General features: G+C 35.1%; 5 protein-coding genes across 6 annotated transcripts; 4 read left to right on the plus strand and 1 right to left on the minus strand.

Annotated features, from left to right (window-relative positions):
* The first annotated feature begins 653 nt into the window (after positions 1–653).
* On the plus strand, positions 654–2,689 carry LOC105977909 (uncharacterized). Its single transcript, XM_013003306.2, has one exon. The coding sequence runs from the start codon at positions 703–705 to the stop codon at positions 2,551–2,553; it is 1,851 nt and encodes a 616-aa protein (XP_012858760.2). The 5' UTR covers positions 654–702; the 3' UTR covers positions 2,554–2,689.
* A 167-nt stretch (positions 2,690–2,856) lies between these two features.
* On the minus strand, positions 2,857–4,965 carry LOC105977910 (uncharacterized). The gene is made up of 5 exons (XM_013003307.2): positions 4,663–4,965; positions 3,597–4,169; positions 3,425–3,513; positions 3,246–3,345; positions 2,857–3,161 (listed from the first exon to the last, which is right to left on the minus strand). Exons 1-5 carry the CDS (start codon positions 4,804–4,806, stop codon positions 3,039–3,041), a joined length of 1,029 nt encoding a protein of 342 aa, XP_012858761.2. The 5' UTR covers positions 4,807–4,965; the 3' UTR covers positions 2,857–3,038.
* A 2,566-nt stretch (positions 4,966–7,531) lies between these two features.
* On the plus strand, positions 7,532–10,786 carry LOC105977445 (GABA transporter 1-like). Its single transcript, XM_013002755.2, has 6 exons — positions 7,532–7,971; positions 8,279–8,376; positions 8,894–9,080; positions 9,173–9,303; positions 9,909–10,142; positions 10,274–10,786. Exons 1-6 carry the CDS (start codon positions 7,638–7,640, stop codon positions 10,652–10,654), a joined length of 1,365 nt encoding a protein of 454 aa, XP_012858209.2. The 5' UTR covers positions 7,532–7,637; the 3' UTR covers positions 10,655–10,786.
* A 1,523-nt stretch (positions 10,787–12,309) lies between these two features.
* LOC105977801 (type-1 restriction enzyme mjaxp r protein (DUF668)) lies at positions 12,310–15,307 on the plus strand. Of its 2 annotated transcripts, none has more exons than XM_013003182.2 (2): positions 12,310–12,511; positions 13,124–15,307. In XM_013003182.2, exon 2 carries the CDS (start codon positions 13,193–13,195, stop codon positions 14,885–14,887), a length of 1,695 nt encoding a protein of 564 aa, XP_012858636.1. In that variant the 5' UTR covers positions 12,310–12,511; positions 13,124–13,192; the 3' UTR covers positions 14,888–15,307. The 2 variants fall into 2 exon arrangements, with proteins under 2 accessions (XP_012858636.1, XP_088675678.1); XM_088819552.1 differs by having other exon boundaries at positions 12,312–12,511; positions 13,090–15,307.
* Positions 15,308–17,438: 2,131 nt separating this feature from the next.
* Positions 17,439–21,976, plus strand: LOC105977665 (pyruvate kinase 2, cytosolic). The gene is made up of 16 exons (XM_013003002.2): positions 17,439–17,861; positions 18,377–18,473; positions 18,614–18,711; positions 18,803–18,958; positions 19,035–19,112; positions 19,255–19,386; positions 19,494–19,574; positions 19,686–19,757; positions 19,858–19,947; positions 20,199–20,343; positions 20,498–20,586; positions 20,695–20,790; positions 20,877–20,944; positions 21,206–21,305; positions 21,488–21,547; positions 21,639–21,976. The coding sequence occupies exons 1-16, from the start codon at positions 17,793–17,795 to the stop codon at positions 21,789–21,791; spliced, it is 1,584 nt and encodes a 527-aa protein (XP_012858456.1). The 5' UTR covers positions 17,439–17,792; the 3' UTR covers positions 21,792–21,976.
* Positions 21,977–22,124: the final 148 nt, after the last annotated feature.

Here is a 22,124-nt window from a genome sequence, read left to right on the forward strand (position 1 = left end):
AAATAAATTAGGTGATGTGGTTAATGAGTTTGATGGTTTTGGAAAGAAGTTTGAAGACACCAACATACTGAGAAATATTTAACATATTACTCTATATATATATATATTTTTTGTTATTTTTGCGATAAAGAACCTCAAATTGATTAAAATATATTATTATATTTTTATGAAGAAAATAAGCATAATTAAAGTTTAATTAATATTTCTTAGTTTTTATTTGGTAAAATTAGTAATTAAATTCATATTTATTTAAACATTTCATTTGTTACAAATCTATACTTAGTGATCACACTGAAATTGAACCAACAATCAAATTCAACAAAAATATGAAAAAAAAACTTAAATACCAACTCTATAATTAGTATAAAGTTAAATGATATGCACATTCATAATTAGTATAAAAAATCAAAAGCACATTTACGAACAAAAAAAATATTCAAAATTCTATTAAATGTACCAAAAAAGCATTCTTCAACGGAAATGGTATTTATAAATTAAATACCAACTCATTCAATAAACTATTGCCTAACTTGTTGTAGCAGGTCATAGGACCAAAATTCTCAACTTTTGAAACTTATAGACTAAAATTCTGATTTTAAAATATGATGGACTGAAACTCAACTAGAAAACTTAAAACACTAAAAAAAAATGATTTTGCCTAAACTCATTCTCACTGTACTTCTTCTCTCTCTACTTCTGTCAATGGTGTATTCTTTGTATAAGATGAGCCAAAAGGGCTTCAATTTGGCGGCAAATTTCCTGATTTCTTCACCCAACATCTATGGGTCAGGTAATTTCATTATCAATTGTCGAAGCCCACTCCATTTTCTCTCCGTCTTTCGTTATTTGAGTACAGAATCTGTTGCCAATTGCAATTCTCGTGAAAAATTGAAGCTTGATTTGGGAAACATTAATGGATTGGATGATGCTCTTAGCTTGTACGAAACCATGGCGAAAACGAGGCCTTTTCCCTCTGTAAACCAATTCAATCAATTGCTGACGAGGGTTGTCAATCTGAAACAGTATCCGGTGGCCATACGCCTCTTTAAAGACGTCTGTAGAATTGGGGTTTCAGTTGATGAATACACTATGACCATTGCTATTAACACTTATTGCCTTTCTCACCGCGTCGATTACGGGTTTTCCGTTCTCGCATTGTTCTTCAAGCGCTGTTTCGTACCCAATTCCGTCACTTTTAATACGTTGCTCAAGGGTTTGTTTCGAGAAGATAGGGTTACTGAGGCGCAAGAATTGTTCAGGAAGATTGTAAGAGAAGGGCTGTGTGATCTAGATGTCGTTACGTACGGGACTGTGATCGATGGACTATGCAAGGCTGGTACCTCTGCAGTGGCTATTGAACTGCTCAGAGTAATGGAGAATGGGGAATGTAAGCCAAACATCCACATATACACCATGGTTATTGATTGCTTGTGTAAAAATAGAATGATAGATTCCGCATTGAAGCTGTTCGATGAAATGTCTAAGAAAAGCATCACGCCTAATGTTTTCACTTACAATTCGTTGATACACGGCTTTTGTGATCTGAGTCGTTGGAAAGAAGTCAAAATGTTGCTAAAGGAGATGATGGATTGCAAGCGATACCCAAATGTGGTGACGTACAATACTATTGTCGATGCTTTATGCAAAGAAGGTTTGGTCGATGAAGCCGAAGACGTGCTCCAAATCATGATGCTGAAAAATGTGATCCCGGATGAATTCTCCTACAACTCTTTGATGGATGGATATTGTCTGCAAGGACGGATGAATGAAGCTCGTAATATTTTCGATTCCATGTTTAGCAAGAATATTGCTCCTAATGTTCAGAGCTATAACATTTTAATCAACGGATATTATAAGAAGACGATGACAGACGACGCAGTGCACCTCTTTCGCGAGATGCCCAATAGAGGGTTGAAGCCCAATCTTGTTACGTATAATTCACTATTACACGGGCTGTTTCGTGGTGGCAGATGTTCTTCCGCACTGAAGCTATTTGACGAGTTACAAGCTGCTGGACTGAAACCCGACTTCTATACTTACTGTAACTTGTTGGATGGACTATGTTCGAACGAGCGTGTTGAAGAGGCATTGTCGTTGTTGAATGCATTGGAGAACAAAGGCGAGCGTCTTCATATCGGTTACTATGGTATCATCATCGATGGATTATGCAAAGCTAAGAAACTCGATGCGGCTCGAGGTATTTTTAACGATCTTCCTTGTAAAGGATTGAAACATAATGTGGTAACCTTCAGTATCATGATAAACGGTTGTTGTCAAAACGGGCTACTTGAGGAAGCGAAAGATATTCTTTTGATGATGGAACGGGATAAAGTGTTGCCTGGTGGGGTCACCTACAATTGTATTGTTCAAGGAAATCTAAAGAGCGGCAAATACGAAGATGCGGGAAAGTTTCTCGAGGAAATGGTTTCTAAAGGATTCTCCCCGGATTCAGTTACTTTTTCACTGCTGCTTGATTTACTTGAAAAAACGGAACACAAGCCCACAATTCTTAAGATGATTCAAACGTTTGCTCCTACTACTTTAAAACTGTAATTATTAGCCAAGTAATTTATCTGTCAACGATGACGAAAATGTGTGTTATTATTTTGAGCAGAAGCATTTACGAAATGACGGATTAGCTTCAGACTAAAATTAATTATTTTTCGCTGTCTTTTTTTTTCCGCCTTTTCTTTTCCCTATTGTACGGGGTGCATTTTGGGTATGTTTGGAAAATCGTGAATTTCCGTGATTAGAGTGTGTAATGCACTAATGCTGTTGTTGGTTTGCCGATGGTTTCTCGACAATATGTACGGATCCTCCATTACAGGAAGGTAATACCAATTCGAAGATGTAAAATAAAACCAGTCAAAAAACATTTCTATGTCTATCCATTCATTCTAGTATTGTAAAAGTTACAAAGACTGCAATAAATGGGATGCCTTATAACAGCTATTATTCTCTTCGTACCCGTTTTGATAGACGCGACGTAATTGTAAAGCATACATCGAACAAACCTACCAAACGAGGCCTTAACAAAATTACAGTACGAACAGAGAAGGATGATTCTTCATACTGTCACAGAAAACAACTGTTTGAGGATTTCCAGAAATGAATTGCCTTATGGATTTAATTTCATCGAAGCAAGTCCCTTCGTCGATCACCTAAATTATTAAATCACGACATAATAAAATCAGCCATTAAAAAACAAAATAAAGCAACGTTAAAGAGTAAATAATAGACGTTACCATTAAAGAAACCTCGGATATATCGACCGCCTTCAATAACAGAAGCTCCAAAAGCCTCTCAGTCGTGGACACAATAAACTCGGGTTCGCACCTTTTTAATCTGCCATGTGTTATTCAATCAGACAACATAAGACAAAAACAAACAACATAGGCCGGAACAAAATCGTGGATTTTTTTACCCGTGAATTTGATGATCTAACGGAGCACCTGCATGCAAACTCACCGTATGTATTCCTACCATTTTCAGAGGCTTGCACACTTGGCGTACCTAATTATAACGTAAGAAAAACACTCGACATGATCATTCAAGAAAGTGACAGCTGTAATAAGGATTTAAAGAAAAAAAAAAACCTTGTAAGCTCTGTCTTGAGAAGGAACAAGATACAAAAGAAAAGGGCCGTTAAACGAAACGCCTTCTCTCTCCTTCATCGAGATTGTGTCAGCAGCAGTCGAAACCATCCAAGCGATTTTCTCCACTTCAGCTCCATTGCTTTCTAACACATCTTTTCCGTTTGTATAACAATTCCAAAAATCGAGCCCCCATTGATAGGCAAAGAGAGGTCTTTCTAATTCTACTTCACTATTAAAGCAGTCTCCGATATTTTGCTGATGCAGGGCATTTTGAATTGAGTTGAGGCACATGATCAGAAATTTCGAAGGGCACGATCCAGTGTTTCTCGGGGGCCCGTTTTCTGTCCAAGAGCTTTTGGATGGGTCCCACTTGATGATCTGGCATGTTGGTTTTCCGACATTGATTGCAATCTCTTGCCCCATAAAATCGATGGATGCATTAATCAGTGTCGGTTTTTTGTTCTCAACGATATTGTCGTCGAGAGACACTTTGCTTAAGGTACTGATTTTCTTGTTTGTGTGGTTTTTGTTTTCTTCGGAAACTCTCTTTGTCGGAATGCTAAAGCACATACCCTGCGTACGAAAATCATCACCAAAGTAAGTAATCGTAACATTGCTGCAAATCAATGCACTCGCTCCGGATTTATATAGCTCTATACTTTACTTGGGTTCCATTTGGTTTGAGTTTCGGAGGATTGAAAATTCGCAGAAATCAAACTTTCGAATGCACCATATATAACGAACTCTAGAAATCGTCGAAAGCAAACGAGAGCTTAAGGATTTGAAATTCAATTGTAATAAATTTGTGAAAATGTTTGAATCCAAAATGAAGCCTCAAAACATCAATTTCATTACCACTAGATGCATTCATCACTCACACACACACACACACACACACTCACACACACACACACACACACACACGAATAAAAAACCACTAAATTAATCCTAAACTGAAAAAAACAATTAATTAAATAAATATAATATATACACTGAATCTCGAGACGAATAAAACCATCGTAAAACAAAAAAGGAAACAATGGCGGAAACAATTAGCAAAAGCGACCTGGCAGATGCGGCGTTCGCCGGAGAGGCGCCGATTCTCGGCGGCGGTGATGGAATCCCTTGTTTTCTGTTGATTAAATTTGCACTTTTTAATTCTCCGGCAGCCAATCAAATCTTCCTCAATCGTTCCCATTTTCTGCTCCATGAACAGTTGACGAACACACACAGAGGAGAAGGCGGTTTTTTGCAGTTCGTCTGCTCAATTGCGGTATATATATACATACAGTCTCTGCTGTGTGTAATTTTTTTATTTATATTTATTTATTAATTAATTTTTTAGGTGTTGGGGAGTTAGTGGCTTCCTAGTGTGCGGATTATGAGGAAATCATAGGGGTTATATGGTCATTTCACTTGATTGCATTCTGTTTGGCGGGCTTGGACTTTGGGGCAACTGGGCCTAGGGGTTGGCTATTGTACTTTAATTTTGCAATAGGAAGTTATTATTGTGAGAATATTGTAACCCGATTTTAATTTGGGAACTAAATTAGAGGGTACATAATTCTTTATATTTATGCAAAGAAAAAATGAGATGATTATTAAAGAACATGGAGAGTAAGAAATTTGTTGAATTATCAACAATGGACACAATTTAAACAATTAAAGAAAGTGAGAGCCGAATTTCAATAATAAATCCGTAATAAATATTCCAAAATAACCTATGCAAAGTTATTCTAATCTAATAGTTAGAGTTTGAGCTCGAGTTCGAGCTCATCTAAAGAAAACTCGATGAATTTGAGCACCAGCTAGTCGAGCTCGATTCATTAAGTACAGTCAGGGGCTAGTCCACCTTTGTGCAAGGGTGGACTCAAGCCCCCCTCAATTTATATTTTTTTACCTTATATTATACCTATACATCTATTTAATTCACTCAACTTTTATTAATTAGTCCACCGAAAATTCAAATTAATGCAAGAAAAGCCCTAATTTTTATTAGTTAGCCCACCCAAAATTCTAATTATGCAAAAAAATGCCCCAATTTTTATTAATTAGTCCACCCCAAATTCAAATTAATGCAAAAATAGCTCTAAATTTTTTTACATTTCCTTTTTTTTCTTTTCCATTTTCTGATTTTGTCACAAAAAAATCCCAAACCCCCGAAAATTTTAAGCCCACTCGAAAACAAATTCCTGGACTCGCCACTGAGTACTATTATAATTATCCCAAAACAATTATAAAAACACAACATTTATTTTTGTTTTCATCGCCAAGAAAGTCTTCCTCTCTGTGGATAAAACTATTAATAATTAGGGGTTATTTTACATACCCCCTAGCCACCAAATAAACTAAGGATAAACCCAAGCCCAAATCATCCTTTGACATACCCCCTGGGGACGCGAAAGTATTATATATATATATATATATATATATATATATATATATATATATATATATTTTTTAAATTTTTTTTAAAATAAAAAAAAATATTATTTTTTTTTTATTTTTTTTTTAATTTTCAAAACAATATGTTTACAGTACTGAAAATAACTACATGTAACTACCTATAGTAATTCATAGTTATGTTCGTTTTTTCCCCATATTTTTAGTCGATCAATTGTATACACACACGAATACTGACTTGTACAAAATAAATTCATAAAACCCCAATAAAAATTTACAAATTTAAATATTTTTATTATAAATCACATCAGAACCAATAAAATACAAAACGAAAATACATAAATATACGCATATATAACTACATGTAACTACATGTTACTATAGTAATGTATAGTAATGTATACAGTCTGTTGAACAGATCTGATGTAACTTAAAAAAACAAAAATTGACACCTTCAAGGAAAGGATCAATGGCCTTCATTAAGCTGCAATTGCAAAATCAAAACAAAAAGAAATTACTTTAGTGCAAATCAACAAATTTGAATAAAAACATCAAAACACTCAAAAATCACCAAACATTATTAAGAGATCGAGAGATAGAGAGAGAGGTTATTGCTGGGAAATGCAAAAAAATATAGAAATAAATCTGAAAAGATAAAAATAAACGAAATTACCATCAAAATATAGATCCCGACGAGAGGAATCCAACGGTGGATGACCCGTCAAATTTCGACGGGTGGAACACAAAATAAAGCTCCGGCAAGACCACCGTCTTCGAATGAAAAAAAAATTGCAGAAACAGATCCGCGCTCGAAACTGAATGAAATCACCACCAAAAGAAAGAGCTCGACGAGAGGAATCCAACGGTAGTTAAACCATCGAATTCCGACCACCGGAGAGAGAGTTATGGCTCCGGGAAGCAATTTCGCCGGTGAGAGGTTTGTAGAGGCGGGATTTTGAATCTGGGAGAAGAAAGAGAGACCGTGAGTGGCTAGGGTTAAAACTGATTTTAGAAGGGTATTATAGGTACTTCAGGGTAGCCCAGGGGGGTATGTCAAAATATTTTCGAAATGAGGGGGGTTTCACCTAGAGTGTAATCCACTTGGTAGTTAGTTCTATATAATTTGGAAATGAGGGGGTCTACAAAATAATCCCTAATAACTATACTATATATCAGGATAAATATCACACACCCCCTATAGTTTGAATTTAATACAAATGACTTATTTGTACTTTTAATATAACATATGACCCCCTTGTATTTTAATATAAACAGTACTTTATGCTCTTAAAAATTTCATCTTCCTCCTAATGAGCATGATTAGATACGAAGTAAAATACTATAGGGGAGTTATGTGCTTATATTAAAAGTACAAGGGGGTCGTGTGCAGAAAGTTCAAACTACAGGGGTTATGTGAATAATATCTCAAACAAGAGGGAGTTAAGTGCAATTTACCCTATGTATTATCCCTATCTCAACTGTACGTATGATATGATGTTGAAATTGTTGAATAAATCATCAAAACAAATTTAAAATATCAGTCCCTTTATTTGACTGCAACCTCATTTTTCTTACGATGGTCGTCTCTTACTATATATATCCCCATTAATTAATATCTGGATTTTTATTTATCGGAAAATGGGGACTGTGGCTGAAGATTCCGCCGGAATATCCCCTAAAGACGGCCGCGGTGGAGATCAGGATCTTGATGCCGGCGCACTCTTTGTCCTGAAATCGAGGGGTTCGTGGTTGCACTGCGGGTACCATTTGACGACGGCGATAGTAGCGCCGGCGCTGCTGAGTTTGCCGTTTGCGTTCACTTTGCTGGGGTGGAGCGGCGGCGTTATCTGCCTCACCGCCGCCGGACTGGTGACTTTCTATTCGTACAACCTCTTGTCGATCGTTTTGGAGCACTACGCACACCTCGGAAAGCGCCATCTTCGTTTCCGTGACATGGCTCATGATATCTTAGGTATTACTTCCTCGGTTCCCTTTTAATAATCGTTTTTAGCTTTGCACGCGAATTAAGGATTTCATTAAATACGTCTTGTTTTTATGACAAATATATGTTTTTAAGACTAAAATGACCTTATGGTATAAACTGGAAATGAAGTAATTAATGAAATATTGGAAATCTAAACTCATTGATAATATAGAACAAAGTATTTTTAAGAAGAAACAATTATTAACTTATTATAATAGAACTATTAATGAGTATTAATTATTAATAAACATCCTCTTACATAATACTTGATTGTATTTTGTGATTTAATTTACAGGGCCTGGATGGGGAAAATACTTTGTGGGCCCACTTCAATTGGGCATATGCTACGGTGCAGTTATTGCATGTATACTTCTCGGTGGTCAAAGCCTCAAGGTAATTTAGATAATTTCGAGGGGCTTTTTTGTCATTTTCTCAATCTCTAATTAATTGTCATATCCACTACTGAAATATTAAATGTCGTTTCTGACTTTAAATGTGATTTTGACCGTTTTTTAGTTTTATTTTGACTGTTTTTTAGTCGTGTACGTTAACTAACTTTTTAATTCAACTGGAATCAGCTAGATCGGACATTGGGTGACAATTCAAAGTCATGCATGGATTAGTTACATTTTGAATTTTAGACAACTCAAAACATTAAATTAACTGTTGGCGGTGTTCATCGATTCATAAATATATTTCTCATGTGACATCCAATCTCAATGCATGATTCAAATTGAATCATAAAAGCTAACTCAAAGGCCTACGAATTCCGTGTCTTGAATTTTGCAAAATTCAGATTAAAAAATGTTGAAAATCACATTTGAGGTCAAGACGTTATTATTAAAACTGAAACGACAGTTATCACGTCCCGATCGACTATTATAATTTTTTAATTTTTTTTTTTTTGCAGTATATATATTTAGTGACAACTCGAAATGGAAGCATGCAGCTATACCATTTCATAATAATGTTTGGAGGGGTAACCCTAATAATGGCACAAATGCCATCTTTTCATTCACTAAGGCACATCAATCTTGTCTCCCTATTCTTATGTCTTGCTTATTGTGCTTGTACCACAGCAGGCTCCATATCTATAGGTAATTTCAATTTAATTTAATTAAATTAATCATCACATTATAAAAAATAAAAAATATATAATAATTATTTATTTTTTTCCGATTACGTGAAGGACATTCGAATAACAAGCCGGAGAGGGATTACAGCATCACCGGGGCAGGATTAAATCGCGGTTTCGGTGTATTCAGTGCTATTTCGATCATAGCTACGACTTACGGCAATGGAATTATTCCTGAAATACAGGTGCATGCCTGCCTCAATTTCTTTTAATTAGTCACTTAATTCTAGGGGTTTGAACGAGTCGAACTCGAGCCGAGCTCGTCGAGTTTCTTTTTTTGGGCTCGAGAGCTAGAGTCCATTATGTCGAGCATTCTCGGTGTTTTTTTTTCTTCTTCTAATTGTTCATTTTTTATTATTAAAAAAATTTAGATTATAATAAAAAAAATTACAAAATAAAGAATAAACTGTAATTATATATATATATTAATATATATATATATATATGTTTCTTTTATATTATTTTTATAATATTTTATATTATTATACATTATTTAAATAAAAAATCATATATATATATATATATATATAAAAAAAAAAAATTAAGGCTCGCGCGTGCCTCCTCGTGAGCTCACGAACAACTAAAAAAAAAGCTCGAGCTCAAGTTTGAGTTTTTCTCGTGCCGGCTCATCGAGCTCATGAGTCGGCTCAACTCGTTTACTTCTCCTACTTAATTCCATTAGTTAGTTACCTTAATCATTATTATTATTATGAATGTTATATTTAAAATTAATATGTGATCATGGATTTGAGTAAATTATATCTATATATATATATAATTTGGCATGCAGGCAACCATAGCACCACCAGTGACAGGCAAAATGTTCAAAGGGTTGGTGGTGTGCTACTCTGTGGTGGTGACCACATTCTTTAGTGTGGGGATCTCTGGCTATTGGGCATTTGGAAACAAATCTCAGGGGTCAATCCTTTCAAATTTCATGGTCAACGGTTTGCCATTGTTGCCCAAATGGTTTCTTCTCATCACCTATTTGTTCACTCTTGTGCAAGTCTCCGCCGTCGTTTTGGTATATATATATATATATATATATATATATATATATATATATTTTCTAATTTAATTTTTAGAAAATATTTAATACTTTATTTGTAAAATATTATATTATACGGAAATTAATATATACATGCATGCATGCAGGTGTACTTACAACCAACAAATGTAATGATCGAGAGAAGGTTCGCCGACCCGAAAAGGCCCGAATTCTGCGTCCGAAACGTAATCCCGCGGCTCGTTTTCCGGTCACTGTCGGTGATCGCCGCCACCACACTGGCGGCGATGTTCCCCTTCTTTGGGGATATCATGGCCTTGTTTGGGGCGTTTGGTTGCATTCCTTTGGATTTCATTTTACCCATGGTTTTCTATAACGTGACGTTCAAGCCTTCCAAACGGAGCTTTATTTTTTGGGGTAACGCCGTTATAGCAGTAGTCTCCACCGTACTGGCCGCCGTTGGAGCTGTTGCATCTGTCCGGCAAATAATTTTGGATGCCAAAACTTACCGTTTGTTTGCCAACATGTAGCCAACTATAAATAGATTTATATATAATGAAAAATATATTTTTATATTAATAAAAGACTCTAATAGAAGTTTTAAACTTATATAGTATTGACTTTGAATTAATGAGCCAGGTCTTGGTCTATGTTTATTCTTAGTCTAATATTTTCCTATAAACACATTATTTTAATATTCATATTTTTTTCCCAAAACGACGTCGGTACCTAGCTAACACAAATATGTAACCAACTATATAGGCTTTTTATAAAGTTTTTTTTTTTTCAATAGGAGATTCCTTATGTTATTTCATCTTAAGTCGTGGTGCAAATAAGATAGATCAGATCGAAATAAACAATTTAAAAAAAAAATATAAATTTTTTAAGTGCAAAAAACTAATTTTGATTTCGTTTAGACAATTGAAAATTTTGAGCATCCATTAAAAAATTGTATATTATTTATGTTTTATTAACGGAGAACCAATTCACGGGGTATTTATTGACTTTGATCACTTTTAGTCGTTCACAACTGTAATAATCCAATGATTAATCATTAATTAATACCAACATTAATTTAAAAATTCAAACACAAATTAGCCGTTCCTCTAATTTTTCAACTAATTGATCATATATATCATATATATATAAATAAACTTATAAATCACGTAATTGATTGAGTATTGACCAGAAAATATGTTGCTTTAAAGCTTTTCAAAAACTATACATACAAAATAGATATAATTGTATTTATTTTTAATCATCCTACTGAAAATAGGACCAGGTCAATCTATAGAATCTTGGACCCATCCCCACCCAAAATAAAGAATATATATTTAATCATTAATATTTAAACAATAAATACTATAAAATCAATAAGATTTACTTAGTGGGAGTTGCCAAAGATATAATAATATTTACTATTATAATTATTATTAAATATTAATCAGTCAACATTTTAAAAGCACCCGGTTGGACCGGCGTGGCGGCTTTTTGGTCATTGAAAATAATTTGTGGGGCCTTTTGAACCGGCCACTACAAATTGACGTTCGGGGTCAAAACCGTAAATATATATTTCTCCGCGTGGTCTCCTATAATGATTGTGACATGTCTTTTCACTTCGATTTTATGCTTTCGCCCCTAATTATTTATCTAATTCGGAAACACACCCCACTAAAATTATTTCCTTCAAAGAAAATATAATATAAATAAATGTTTTTTCTTTCTATTTGAGTTACGACTTACAACTATCTTATTAAATGTTAATTCATTATCTACGACTAATGATTTTTTTTATATAGCTAGCTAGAGCATTGCATATAAGGCTCAAAAGCTTACATTTATTTCGATCAAAATATTTAAAGTTACCCTTTATACAAGATAAGATTTATCTCATCGTTAATTGATATTATTATCCTTAAAGCTTATGCATATATTTCTCCATACTCAATTAATTCTAAATGAAGTAAAAAAGATAATATAAGCATTGGAATCTTGAGAAATAATTAATATTTGATTTTATTTATTTATTAAAAAAAACAATAAGTATGAAATAAAAATAAAAGTTGAAAGAAAGTAATTTCGTGCAAATATAGAGGCGAAAATAGAAATAGAGAAAAGAAGAGGGAGTTGGGGATGCAAAAGCAATAAATGTTTTCATAAATTCCACACGGTTTCTCAACTTTCTACAATTTCGGCCTCCTTTCCTGCATGTGCCCCTCCTCCACTTTCTCACTCCTCAATTCACTTTCTCTCTCTTCTTTTTATTTATCTTTTTTAACCTTTTCTTCCTGTTTTCTTCCTTCGCTGCAACCTCGTCTTTCGTGTTGATTCTGAGGGAGAGATTCAACGGTGGTCCAGCTTTCTTCCTCCTCCAAATACACCTATATGTGAGTACTGCATACTCGTTTTTCTCCTGCAAAACTTTGTGTGTGTGTGTGTGTGTGTTTTGTTTTTTGGGTGCTAAATAGTCAGTAGGTTTTTTTCGCCCAAGCAATTGCAATAAAAATTCATTTTTTTGTAGTGAATTTGTTGCTGCTGCAAGCTAATTAGTTACTTTGCATCTGGATTTCTCCTTCTCCTTGTGTTATTGTTTCAATTTAAAAAAAAAAATCAAGTTTTCATGAGTTCATATCAGCCATGGATGGATTTTAGGTCTGTTGAAAAGCACTGTTTAAATTGCTTGGTCGTGTTCTAGTATTCGGAAATTGGTGAAGAACACTGTTTCCGATTTATGCTGCTTGTGTTTCTAAAAAAAATTCCCCCTTTTTTTTTTTTTTTTTTTAATTTAAGCAGAGCAACAGTTAGTGTTAATTAGCTGCCAGAAATGCATCTTTCTGTTTTGAGCTTCAATTTCCTTTTTTACTATTTCCCACAGCTATAGTGTTTTTTTGTATCTATGATGTCGAATTTAATTGAATTGGTACTTGTACCGTTTCTGAAAGATATATTGCATTCATTTTGACAGCTTCCATTTATGTACTATTTCGATTTTTCTCCAGAATCAAGAAGCTGATTAGCAAGGTTCCGTTTGGAGATCGTTGTTGCTTTAGCTCTGGTTTATTTTAGAAATGGTCTCCCAATCATGGTTTCGTAATTTATGGACAAACTCCAAAAAGAACGAATTCCATGTCGAGAAGTCACAGATTGCCGTTTTGGCTTTCGAAGCCGCCAGCTTGATGACCAAACTCCTACACCTCTGGCAGTCCCTAACCGACAAACAAGTCGCGAAATTAAGAGAAGATGTATCAAACTCGGCCGGAATTAAAAAACTCGTCTCGGAAAACGACGACTACATCGGCCGATTGATATGCGCGGAATTCACGGAGAGCTTAGTCCACGTGGCGCGAGCTGTCGCCAGGCTGTCGAAGAAATGCAACGACCCCCTCTTGAAGAGCTTCGAGCAAGCCTTCATCGATTTGGTCAGGGCTGGCACCGATGTGTACAGCTGGCAATTCTCGTGGAAGAAAATGGACAGAAAAGCCAAGAAAATGGAGCAATTTATCATCACGAATACCAATTTGTATCAAGAAATGGAAACACTTGCTGATCTTGAACAAGCATTAAAAAGAATGAAGGGCAATGATAATGTAGATAGCATAACATTGGTCGAATACGAGAAGAAGTTTGCTTGGAAGAAACAAGAAGTGAAGCATCTTAAAGAAATTTCTCTCTGGAGTAGAACTTACGATTACACGATTCTCCTTTTAGCGAGATCTTTATTTACTGTATACGTCAGAATCGGACATGTTTTCGGAATCAATCATTTCGCAGACATTGTGGCTAAAGATTCTAGCAGAAGAAATAGCCAATCGACTGTGTTCATGCATTCGTCCGTTTACCCTTCGGAGAATTACAATTACGTGCCTCGATTTTCAACGGGCCCGTCTGGGAAGTCAATCACTCAATCGGGCCCACTCTTGAGGACGAACATTATTGGCCAAAATTTCCACTCGGGCCCACTTGGAAACTCGAATAGTACTTCGAGTCCAATCTCCGGAAAATATAACGGTGCTGGATTCTACTCCGGTCCAATAGGCAGGTCGCCCACAAAACGTGACCCTATTTCAAGAGCAAGCAAAAGCGCATGGAGGTTGTGGCAGTTTCGTGATAAAGATAAATCTCACGGTTCAAGAGAGAATATTCCTCAAAAACCCGATGGAGCAACCCAAGATCCAGGACCGTTTACTGTTTACGGAAACTCGAGCGACGTAAACATTTTCGAAGCCGCTTCTTCGAAGAGCAAACTACTAAATCCACCGCCTGAAACCCTCGGAGCTGCTGCATTAGCACTCCACTACGCGAATGTGATTATTTTTATCGAGAAATTGGTGGCGGCCCCACACTTGATAGGGAAAGATGCGAGGGAGGATATGTACAATATGCTGCCAGCTAGCATAAGGGCAGCTTTGAGGGAAAAACTGAAGCCCCACGCAAAGAGCTTGAGTTCGTCGATATACGATACGGCTCTTGCTGGAGTGTGGAACGATGCCATGCAGGCGACGCTCGATTGGCTGGCTCCGCTGGCTCATAACATGATTAGGTGGCAGTCGGAAAGGAGTTTTGAGCACCAGAGCTTGGTTTCGAGGACGAACGTGCTTTTAGTACAGACGCTTCACTTTGCTAACCAGGAGAAGACTGAGGAAGAGATTACGGAGCTTCTCGTTGGTTTGAACTATGTGTCGAGCTTCGGTAGAGAGATTAATGCGAAAGAGTTAGTGGAGGAGGGTGCTAGTGGCAGAACTTTCGATGAATATGTGGAGTGAAGGGCGAAAGGGTCTTTTTTCCTAATGACCAAGATTAAAAAGGTTCAACGAGTCTACGCACAGTTGTTGATTTGGAAATGACAACCTTAGATGGGGCCCGCAATCGATGATGTTATGTTTTTTTTAAACCGGGCTGTCGATTTTTTGGTCGTTGTATAGACACGGCTAACGCTCAATGAAGGCGTAGTGTGTGGGTTAACCCCTTCACTATGACTACAAGAAAGGGTTATCCTTAATTAAGATAGTCTAAAAATGTTGGAAAATTGAGGAGTTCTTCCTCGTGAAGCTTTGCTCTTACTCGGTTTTTCGTGTGTGTTAAAACGTCGTATTTTGTTGGATAAACGAAGTGATTGATTTTTTGTGCTGATTTTACACGATATCGAGTGATAATAATAAATCGTAAACATGTTTGGATTTTTACTAGTGTAACCTTTGTTGCTTCAGAAAAACAACTACAAAGTGAGAGTTATGGATTTGAAGTTTATTGTCAAATGATTCGAATTAAATAACTTAAATCGATTTGTTATTATGGATTTAAAATCGCACCAGACTTGCGAAATGTGAATTACTTTTTTGGTGTGATTTGATCGCTGTCGCATAAAAACCAAATTTACTTGGTGCACGTATATTGCCTTAGATTCCTTTGAAAGAATGAACAACCCGGAGGTTCACTTTTACAGTACAATCTCGATAAATTAATAACATTGCTAAAATAATAAGTTCTCCCAGTTCTGATTTGGTGACAACTTGTTAGATAATTATCTCGATAAATTTAATATTTTGCTAAATTAAAATATTAGAAAATAGAAGCCCATGTCTATGTATGTAGCAGGGATTGAAGAATTCAATTATGTAGAATTAGTTGGTGGGTGGAAGTTGATTTTCCTTTACATAATTTATTTCTTGAAAGAAGCAACCAGAGTTTTTTATTTAGAGTGATGGGAGTTGCTGTTGGGCTATTTGGCATTTGCCACGTGGCACATTGAAATAAATTTTATTGAATTATTGATCAATTGATCAATCCATAACTAATAAGAAAAACACTGAAAATAGAGCAAATAATTTTATCAACTTACAATTAGTATTGCACAATCTAAAAAATCAGTACGAGAAAAATCGTGTTGTCAACATCCAAATGTAACTAACCTGCATGAATTTTCAATTTCAAACACATCATAAATATTTTGCCAAATTACAACCAACCCCCTGAGGTAATGTCAAATTACGAAAACCCCCTTATGTTTGGATAATTACAACTACCTCCTTCAATTATATATTTATATTTAAAAAAAAAAACCTTTCATGCAATAGGTATATTTGACACCGTAAGTGTGAACGCGTAAGACAATAAATATTTGAAGGGAATAATTGTAATTACCAAAACATGATATTATTATTATTATTTTTTTTTTGTTGTAATTTGGCGTAAATATTTCTCAAATTCAACTAGTTTAGTTGAATATTTCAAATGAGTTGGGCATATATCATCATGAATTGATTGTGGAGTTTGATTGTGAGTGGTAGCTCAATTTGTATGTTAGTGACAAGTTCAATTCAAGACAATTTATAAAAAAATAATATATATCCAAAGGGCACCATAAATTCAAAATTTGTGCACTTGTTTAACATTTACTACGTTTTAACGTTACTGTATTTGTCCTACTCCACTTTGAATGCTTTTACGTTATATTATATATCAAATTGCTAACAATTTTTTTTTTTTTAATTCTAATTTCCTCACCTTAAAAAAGTTACATGTACACTATGGTTGTCGATCAGTCAACCATATTTTTTTTTGATATTTACTACCTATTATAATAGTTTAAATTATGAGAAAAGTTAGTACTAAGTACTCATGCGACGGGGTTCAGTTCGAAACGGTTGGAGTTATTGGGCCAGGGCCCAATGAATGGTAATAACCAAGATGAATCAAACTGATGCTAAGAATAAACTAGCGGTAAGAAGGTCACCAGTCGCATGCATGTATAAAAGTCCGTCAACTTACAACAGGTCACGTAAGAGAAATAATAATGATTGGTAGGTGACGAGCTCGAAGACAGTTGTTAGAGAAGAAGATCTCATTATAACTTTCATAAATGGATGCGAAGAATATGTAAATTATGATCAATGACTAATTAATATCGGACGAGTAAAGAGATCTTCAATTATAAAATATCCATATACAAATCTCTACTAATGTGTAAAACCCTATTAAGATTACAATTTAACATGAATAAATTAAAAAAATACTCTCTCTCTTTTTAATATTTTTTCCGCTCATTTGTTCATATCCACTGACCCTAGATCCATTGTCGGATGAACTCTCCTACAATCGAGTGAGTTAAATTCAAAGGAAATTTTTTTGCAAGTACATCCAAAAATAGGATTCAAAATAATATGTTTTCCCTAACTATCATTTAGTTAATCAAAACAACAATTTAAGAAAAATCCCTTATTGTTGGGATAATTAAAACCACTCCTCAACTATTTTACTTCTTAAAAAAAACCCCATTATTTAGCAGATAAAGTTGGCGCCGTAAGAGAGTACGTTATTATCCAAACAGAATGAAAATTTTCAATAGATAGATTTCTAATTTATTAGTATTATACATTTGATTGTTTGATGAGGTTTGTTAGGTAGAAGTGGAGGTTAGCACCCAAATGAAATGAAACAAAGTGTTTAATTTGGATGAAGGAACAGTTGAGACAACGGTACGGAAACGAAAGCGACAGCACATAGGGTTTGTCCGAGTACTCAGCATCTAACCTAGGGTTTCCTCTTTCATCATTAATCTCACACCTACCTACACTGAGGATCTCAATTTCATCCAAAAATATAGAAGAAGAAGAAGAAGAAGAAGAAGAACACACTCTCCACTGCGTGTTTCTGCGTGCTAAGCAAAAAATGGTGTCCAATTACCTTCTTCTCGAAGAGCCCATGAGGATGGCTTCCATTCTCGAGCCTTCTAAGCCTGTAATTTTACTTTACTCCTCTCTCACTGCAACAACCTTTTTTTTCTTTTACTGATCATCATACTGAATGTTGATGCTTGAGCTGGATCTTGGTCTCTGCTTCTGTGATTTTGTACGATTGTGATTTACTTTGATGTTTCTGTGTGGAGATTTTCAGTTTAGATTTAAAAATGAACAAGTGTTTGATCTTCGTTTTAGTGACGATGAATTCTTATTGCAATTGAATCTCGATACATACATTATACAGTAGAACCTCGATAAATTGATAACCTCGGCTTAAATAATAATTTATTCCGGTCCCGACTTGGTAAATACATACTGAATTTTTAGTTCGATAATTCAATATTTCGCTAAATTAATAGAATTTCGCTAGTCCCGGTGGTATTAATTTATCTAGGTTTAACTGTATGTATAATGTGTGCTGTGTGTGTGGGGGGGGTTTCATATGCCTGTAGTTTTTAGGATGATTGATTAATTAGTTAATTAATTAATTATGAAAGGAATTTCTGTATTCAGAATTTCTTCCCGGCAATGACAAAGATTGTGGGGACACTTGGCCCGAATTCGCGGTCGGTCGAGGTTATTTCTGGCTGTCTCAAGGCCGGAATGTCTGGTGAATTTCTTTAACTCATTTCTGTTTTTCAGAACTAATAGTCTTTGTGTATTGATCTTACTTACCTATTTGATATTTCTGAGTTTCAATTTATTACTCCATCTTGTTAGTTAATTTAAGATGTTTAACGTTTCCAAAAGTTGCTCGATTTGATTTCTCGTGGGGCGATGCTGAATTTCACCAAGAAACGTTGGAGAACTTGAAAGTGGCCATCAAGACAACAAAGAAGCTCTGTGCGGTATAGTTACTTCTTGCACTTACTTCGAAGTATACAATCTTTTTACAAGTCAACAAAGTCTAGACTAATTTGTTTTCTCGGTTTTTTTTAGGTAATGCTTGATACAGTGGGTCCAGAGCTGCTAATTGTAAACAAATCCGAGCAACCTATTTCCCTTGAGGAAGGTACTTTGGTTGTCCTAACGCCCGATCAAGATAAACAAGCTACTTCAAATTTACTTCCCATTAATTTCAGTGGATTATCCAAGGTAAAAACAAGAAACCTCGATTTTGCAAAGATTAAATTAAATTATTGCACAAACTTATCCTTTTCCAACTTTACAGGCGGTAAAGAAGGGAGACGAAATTTTCATCGGCCAATACCTTTTCACTGGAGGTGAAACAACTTCAGTTTGGCTGGAGGTATGATAAATCATTTTCCGTAATATTCTAAACAGAATTTTTTATTGCTCACATTGCTCCATTTTTTGTCCGAATTAACTACTAACGTATGAATTTCGACATGAAATTGTGTTAAAAATGCCTTATCCAAGAAAAATTGTAGGTATCTGAGGTGAAAGACGAGGATGTAGTTTGTATGATCAAGAATTCTGCCACATTGGCCGGGCCATTATACACATTGCATGTGTCTCAGATTCGAATTGACCTTCCTACCCTCACCGATAAAGATAAGGAGGTATGTACATTGTACATATGCTTTCAAGAAATACTTTTCTTTAAATAATTTTGAACCTTTGCTGATTTATCTTTACACGGTGTTTCTGTTTTTCGTATCGTAATCAGGTTATAAGCACATTTGGACTTCGAAACAAAATAGACTACCTTTCACTTTCGTATGCTCGACGGGCAGAAGATGTTAGACATGTGAGTGACTTACTTATAGTTTGATATTATTTCCGTAATTATGAGTTTGATGCTTTTTGATTGGTGGTGGCAAATGGTGATGATTTTCGTGTTTTTTTTTATTTTTTTCAGGCACGTGATTTTCTTTCTAAATTGGGTGACCTCAGTCAGACACAGATTTTCGCGAAGATTGAGAATGTCGAGGTTAGAAAATGCTCTCTATCGAAACTTGAAGCTGCATGAACTAATCCTTTGATGAATTGTTGGTCTCATAATTTGGTTTTTTATATGATTTTTATTGCAGGGATTGATTCATTTTGATGAAATTCTACAAGAAGCAGATGGCATAATCCTGGCTCGTGGAAACCTCGGAATCGATCTCCCCCCAGAGAAGGTCCATCATTGGATTTCGATAACATGATTCATTTATTACACTACTTCAATCTTGAAGCAAATATGGAGTGATTTGTCAAAAATAAATAAATGAAATAAAAAATTATAAAAATATAAACATTCACAAAAGAAGTAACATCGGTGTGCGTAAATCAAGTCATGATAATTTGAAAAATAAATAAAAATAAATTAAATCTTACAACTCTAATATGGAGCTTTCGAAAACTTATATATATTTTGTAATGTATTCAGGTATTTTTATACCAAAAGGAAGCTCTTTACAAATGCAATATCGCGGGAAAACCAGCAGTGGTCACTCGTGTTGTAGACAGTATGACAGACAACCTAAGACCTACTCGTGCAGAGGCAACCGATGTCGCAAATGCTGTGCTCGATGGTATCCTTTTCCACTCTCCGACAGTATTTTCCGTTCTTTTTTCTTCTTTTTTTTTTTTTTTCTTATTTTTGAATCTTGAAACATTTGTCATAGGCACTATAGTTTGAAAACTCTAAAAGCTTGTCTAGTCTCACTTTTATTTACTTGTTTTCAGGTACCGATGCAATTCTTTTAGGGGCAGAAACATTGCGTGGATCATACCCCATCGAGACAATATCAACAGTTGGTAGAATTTGTGCTGAGGTGAGGTTTAATCCTGTAATGAATTATTCCCTTGATTAATTTATTTATCGCCCCTGATAAATATAATCACGTTTCGTTAATTAAACTTACTATGGTGAAAACGTGCAGGCGGAAAAGGTTTACAATCAGGAACTCTATTTCAAGAAGACTGTCAAGCATGTAGGCGAACCAATGACGCACATGGAATCAATAGCTTCCTCAGCTGTACGTAACTGTAGTAATATTATTTAAACGAGGTTGTTAATTTATTGAGGTTCTACTGTGTATATGCATTGCTTTATTTGATGTAGGTCCGTGCTGCTATCAAGGTGAAAGCTTCTATGATTATCTGTTTCACATCATCGGGAAGAGCTGCAAGGTTTGTCCTTTCTTTCTCTAGCAATATTTCCACACACACCAACATGGATGTGTGTGTGTGTGTATGTTTTTTGTTTTGGTGTGCTGATTAATATCTGTATTTCACGCAATGTAGCATCTAACAGACCACCGTTGGCCATTTTAAATGTTTGAAAATATATTCAATTTTCTATTTTTTGGTCTTTGAAAGTGAAAATAAAAGTGAAATGCAATCGCAAAAATCGTTGTACTTTCTGAAAAACGTCGACATATAAAAATGCAGGTTGATAGCTAAGTACAGACCTACAATGCCGGTTTTATCCGTCGTGATTCCACGTCTTAAGACAAATCAGCTCCGTTGGACCTTTACCGGTGCTTTTCAGGTACGATATTATATGGTTTAGTTTGTTCGTTTATTATTTACTCGGGCATCCATTAAGATTTCAAATCCAATATACTGTGCTAAATTAACAATTATTCTTCTTGAATATGATTTTTCGTTTCATGTTCAATAATCTAAATTTCTCGAGTATTTTTTTCATCATCGTTGTGCATGTGAATGCAGGCTAGGCAATCTTTGATAGTGAGAGGGCTTTTCCCCATGCTTGCAGATCCTCGACATCCGGTAAGATTATTTTCTTTTCATAATTAATTTATCAAAAAAATGCTTATAAACTAATACAAGTACTAATATATTACATTATATCATTTTTCAGTCTGAATTCTCAAACGCAACAAACGAGTCCGTTTTGAAGGTAGCTCTTGATCACGGTAAGGCATCTGGGGTTATAAAACCGCACGATCGTGTTGTGGTTTGCCAGAAAGTTGGTGATGCATCTATCGTCAAGATCATCGAGCTTCAAGATTAGATTTTTTTTATTGATTAATTCCACTTAATTGTTGTTGTGCTTTTATTATGAAAACTTTAGATATTATTATTATTAATCCTATTTCCAAGAACTCTATTCCTATTGTATTCTCAAGAATATTTTTCAATATAAATATTATAGGGCAAACTACATCTACCTCCCCTGAGGTTAGGTGTAATTACACATATAGCCCCTAAAGAGAACGAAACGACACACTTTGAACCAAATTCCTCACAGACAAGGCAAAGCCACTCTTTACATCACTGATAAAAAAGAACTATCGTCGATAGCCAGCAAAACGAATTTTTTTCCTGGTTTAAATCATCCAATAAT

Source organism: Erythranthe guttata, chromosome 6, assembly GCF_056151865.1.
Source record: "Erythranthe guttata isolate IM_541 chromosome 6, IM_541, whole genome shotgun sequence".
NCBI classification, from domain to species: Eukaryota; Viridiplantae; Streptophyta; class Magnoliopsida; order Lamiales; family Phrymaceae; genus Erythranthe; species Erythranthe guttata.

What these genes read in the sequence shown, in the direction of transcription:
- LOC105977909 (XM_013003306.2), top strand. Translation starts at nt 703, where the DNA reads ATGGTGTATTCTTTGTATAAGATGAGCCAAAAGGGCTTCAATTTGGCG.
- LOC105977910 (XM_013003307.2), bottom strand. Translation starts at nt 4,806, where the DNA reads ATGGAGCAGAAAATGGGAACGATTGAGGAAGATTTGATTGGCTGCCGG. An exon ending in CTCAAGACAGAGCTTACAAG is followed by an intron (nt 3,514 to 3,596) that starts GTTTTTTTTTTT and finishes CGTTATAATTAG; the next exon opens with GTACGCCAAGTGTGCAAGCC. An exon ending in TTAGATCATCAAATTCACGG is followed by an intron (nt 3,346 to 3,424) that starts GTAAAAAAATCC and finishes AACACATGGCAG; the next exon opens with ATTAAAAAGGTGCGAACCCG.
- LOC105977445 (XM_013002755.2), top strand. Translation starts at nt 7,638, where the DNA reads ATGGGGACTGTGGCTGAAGATTCCGCCGGAATATCCCCTAAAGACGGC. An exon ending in GAATTATTCCTGAAATACAG is followed by an intron (nt 9,304 to 9,908) that starts GTGCATGCCTGC and finishes TTTGGCATGCAG; the next exon opens with GCAACCATAGCACCACCAGT. An exon ending in AAGTCTCCGCCGTCGTTTTG is followed by an intron (nt 10,143 to 10,273) that starts GTATATATATAT and finishes GCATGCATGCAG; the next exon opens with GTGTACTTACAACCAACAAA.
- LOC105977801 (XM_013003182.2), top strand. Translation starts at nt 13,193, where the DNA reads ATGGTCTCCCAATCATGGTTTCGTAATTTATGGACAAACTCCAAAAAG.
- LOC105977665 (XM_013003002.2), top strand. Translation starts at nt 17,793, where the DNA reads ATGGTGTCCAATTACCTTCTTCTCGAAGAGCCCATGAGGATGGCTTCC. An exon ending in GGGCAGAAGATGTTAGACAT is followed by an intron (nt 19,575 to 19,685) that starts GTGAGTGACTTA and finishes TATTTTTTTCAG; the next exon opens with GCACGTGATTTTCTTTCTAA. An exon ending in AATCAATAGCTTCCTCAGCT is followed by an intron (nt 20,791 to 20,876) that starts GTACGTAACTGT and finishes TATTTGATGTAG; the next exon opens with GTCCGTGCTGCTATCAAGGT.